General features: G+C 36.7%; 1 protein-coding gene across 1 annotated transcript; it reads left to right on the top strand.

Moving 5' to 3' along the window:
• Nucleotides 1-777: 777 nt before the first annotated feature.
• LOC142842684 (olfactory receptor 5J3-like) lies at nucleotides 778-1716 on the top strand. Its single transcript, XM_075959378.1, has one exon. It carries the CDS (start codon nucleotides 778-780, stop codon nucleotides 1714-1716), a length of 939 nt encoding a protein of 312 aa, XP_075815493.1.
• Nucleotides 1717-2132: the final 416 nt, after the last annotated feature.

Genomic DNA, 2132 nt, shown 5'->3' with positions numbered 1-2132 from the left:
GTGTTATGGATTGCTTTACTATTTTTAATACTGAGAGAACACTCACAGAATGCAAAATGAAATCTGAATAAAAGCAAGAAGGAAAGAATTGTCACATATAATGACACTTGAGATAGTTCATTATTCTTAAGACAAAGAACAAATGAAAATATTGATCTATATTGTCGTGGTTCAGGTCTCAATATTAATGCCATCTTAGGGTGGCATTAATCTCATGAGTCAGAGATCCAGGACATATTTTAGGTGAGGTATTTGGAAAAGTGGAGGTGACAATGTATTTAAACCCATGTGTTCAGGTTAGCTAGAAATCAAATATTTTCAAATAGCTATCGAAAGAATGTTGACATTTCCCTTGCCACAAGATTAGAGCAAGTTTATATTCTTCCTAAGCAGAAGGCTGATGGATATTAAAGAATAAGACAGAGGTTGTATACAAACCTCTAAATTAAAATCTCCATTCTACAAACTTAGAACACCGTGACATAAGAGAGGTCTTCTTATCCTTTCCTATTCTGTGATAATTGATAAAAGGGAACACACTAATTTTAGCTGCAGTAATTTGAGTCACCATGTATACACTTTTTGCACATATGTGGACTACTGCTGAATTTTCTTTCTTTGTTTCATCTATTACAGGGTCAGCTCCAAGTGTCTCTCACCATGATGACTACCAGATCCTGGAAGAAATCTTTTTATTTATTTATTATTCATTTAAACCTCATAATAGTATGTTGTTAGGAAGGAGCTGTAGAATTATGAAAACATGGATGATGAATGATGGCAGTGTGGAATCATACAGGTGTAAAGGAATTCATACTGATTGGCTTAATGCAAAATCATAATTGGGAGGTTCCCCTCTTCTTGTTTTTCAGCCTAGTTTATATCATCATTCTTCTGGGTAATTGGGGGATGATTATGTTAATCTGTTTTAATGTTAGACTTCATACTCCAATGTACTTCTTCCTTAGTAACCTTTCTTTCTGCGACATTTGCTACTCTACTGTCATTGCTCCAAAGATGCTGGTCAATTTCCTAGCAGAACACAAGACTAGTATATTCTTTGCCTGCTTACTCCAGAGTTTCTTTTTTGCAATTTATATAACCACAGAGGTCATCCTCCTGTCTATGATGGCTTATGATCGCTATGTGGCAATCACCAAGCCATTAATGTATACAGTTATTATGACCCACCGCATCTGCACGCAGATGGTTCTGGCATGTTACTTGGGTGGCCTCATTAATTCTCTGATTCACACAATAGGTCTGCTCAGACTGGACTTCTGTGGTCCAAACATTGTGAATCACTTCTTCTGTGACGTCCCCCCTCTTCTGAAGCTTTCTTGCTCTGATGCACACATCAATGAGATGCTGCTTTTGATCTTCTCTGGAGTGATTGCTATTTTCACCTTTATTGTTATCATTGTGTCCTATAGCCACATTCTCATTGCCATTCTGAGAATTCGCTCCGTAGAGGGGAGGCGCAAAGCCTTCTCTACTTGTGCCTCACACCTGACAGCTGTGACATTACTTTATGGTTCTGTGGCTTTTAGTTATATCCAGCCAAGCTCTCAGTACTCCATGGAACAGGAAAAAGTGTCTGCTGTGTTTTACACCTTGATCATTCCCATGCTGAACCCTCTGATTTACAGCCTGAGGAACAAGGATGTGAAGGAAGCGGCAAAGAGGTCCATTTGGATGGGGAAGAGCAACTCTTAACTCTATCGTTTCTCTGACTCTGCAAATTTGATATGAATCTTCAAACTGACTTCATGGAGAATTATGAGTCTTTTGTAAAAGTCAGAGGAAAGTATAGATGAAAATATTTTTAGTAAAATTTATTTATCAAATACTTTATTGTCTCAGAGAATGCTTTAAATGTCCATAATGCCATGGCTTTAATGAATCCTTTCACTTGGGCTTACAAAGTATTCATATAATCAGAAATGATTATCTCCCAACCAGTTTCTTAAATTTTTAAAGTGTGGTACCTATCTGCACAAGACTTAAGCTCATATATGCAGGTTTTGACTAAACAAACTTCTAAAAAATACCTGTATTTTGATAATGGCTGGGACATGCAAATTTAAATGTGATATTCAATGAAATTTGTTCGGTAAAGAAGAGAGTTTTTT

This window comes from Microtus pennsylvanicus, chromosome 1 (assembly GCF_037038515.1).
Source record: "Microtus pennsylvanicus isolate mMicPen1 chromosome 1, mMicPen1.hap1, whole genome shotgun sequence".
NCBI classification, from domain to species: domain Eukaryota; kingdom Metazoa; phylum Chordata; class Mammalia; order Rodentia; family Cricetidae; genus Microtus; species Microtus pennsylvanicus.
Note: the sequence above shows the minus strand (reverse complement) of the source record. Positions and strands in the feature narration are given on the sequence as shown.